The sequence below is a fragment of the Myotis davidii genome, unplaced genomic scaffold (assembly GCF_000327345.1).
Source record: "Myotis davidii unplaced genomic scaffold, ASM32734v1 scaffold4, whole genome shotgun sequence".
Lineage (NCBI taxonomy): Eukaryota > Metazoa > Chordata > Mammalia > Chiroptera > Vespertilionidae > Myotis > Myotis davidii.
This window is the reverse complement of record NW_006294707.1, coordinates 233,127-234,584: the sequence shown is the minus strand read 5'-3', so window position 1 is coordinate 234,584 and position 1,458 is coordinate 233,127. Positions and strand designations below refer to the sequence as shown.

The window sequence follows — 1,458 nt, the reverse complement described above, 5'->3', positions numbered from 1 at the left end:
TCTGACAAGATGGGCAGGGACCACAGAACCCCAGAAGGCCCCAGGGGAGGCCCGCCCAGGCTGCACCCCAGCTGCGTGCCCGTCTAGTGTCTGATGCATTTGTCTGGTCTCAGACGCTCAGGAGGGCCCGGCAGGCGGGACTGAAGCAGTGCCCAGGGCTCAGGCCTCGGCCCCCAACCAGTGGGTCCCAAATGGGAGCATGCTGAGTACAGATCCCTGGGCCTAATCCCGGGATTCTGGTTCCCAGCTCTGGGGTGGGCCCCGGGAACCTGCATGTTCTCCTCTCTCTCTCTCTCTCTCTTTCTCTCTCTCTCTTTCCTCTAGTGACTCGGGTGCAGTCTGAGATCAGCCGCACTGGGGCGCCAATGCAGACAGGCCCGCCCCAGGCTCTCAGTCACTGCGATGCATTAAGACACCTGGACAAGGAGGGCAGCGCTCGCCTTCACAGCTGGACCCTCTAAAGGAGGCTTTTCGCTGAGCCCTTGGGCCTGGGGCTGGCAGGCATGCTGGGCCCGGGAACCTCATGTACAGAAGGCTGGGTGTGGATCACAGCCAGGCTCTGCCGGGAGGTCCTGTCTGGGCCCGAAGTGGGCAGCCCCCACCAGCCTTCTCTGCCAGAGTCCCCGGTGCTCAGATCAGAGGACACACCGCTCCGTGCCCGACTCCCCAGGCCCTGCTGGAAGGCAGCCCATGCCCTGCTTTGCCCTGGACGAGGCTTCCTAACCCGTGGTGTCCCCGCTCCGCCCTGTCCTGTCCTAGGCCCAGGGCAGAGGTCCCCGCCGGCCTGTGTCCCAGCCACGTGCTCCCAGCCCAGCCACGCGCCCACGTCACTCGGGTCTAATTCCTCGAAGCCGGTGCTTGAGCTAATTTGGAAGGATGCCAGTGTATTATACTCCAGCCCCGGACGTGAGGAGTTCAGAGAAACTAGGGCAGCGAACTGGCTGCGGGAGACGGGCATGTCTCCATGGCAACCACCACACACACCAGACCGGCCTGGCCCAGCGCGGCTCCCCAGCGTGTCTGCGCGGACACTCACCTCTGTACTGTGGGGTGAACCGCTTCATGGCCAGGGGCAGGGATTCGTAGAACCTCTGCTCCCGGGAGACGAGGGGCTTGCACACGGTGTCCTCGTCATACTTCATCACACTCAGGTGCCCCCCCACCTGGTGCAGGAAGGGCTCCAGGAGCACCAGCCCCGCGTCCCCGGGGTCCGCACTGTCCTGCAGCACAACCATGTCCTGAGGTAGCAGTCGAAGCTCCAGGACAGAAGGCTGGGTGGTCAGAGGTCCTCACCTTGCTCCTGGGCCTTGGCCGCTGTCATAGCACAGCGCTCTTCCCAGCTGTGGGCTCGGCGGGCCCCTGCAGAGCAGAGGATGGAGGAAGTGATGTGAGTGACATAGAGCCCCCAGCCCCCGGGAGGGACACAGAGTCCCCCCAGTCCTCGGGAGGGACACAGAG

At 64.4% G+C, this 1,458-nt stretch overlaps 1 protein-coding gene across 1 annotated transcript in view; it reads right to left on the bottom strand.

Moving 5' to 3' along the window:
- IP6K3 (inositol hexakisphosphate kinase 3) overlaps nucleotides 1-1,458 on the bottom strand; it is a 32,665-nt gene that overhangs the window by 19,615 nt on the left and 11,592 nt on the right. The window contains exon 2 of the mRNA XM_006769167.1: nucleotides 1,037-1,359. Coding sequence (XP_006769230.1) covers nucleotides 1,037-1,235 — 199 coding nt within the window. The 5' untranslated portion in view covers nucleotides 1,236-1,359. The remainder of the gene's footprint in view (nucleotides 1-1,036; nucleotides 1,360-1,458) is intronic.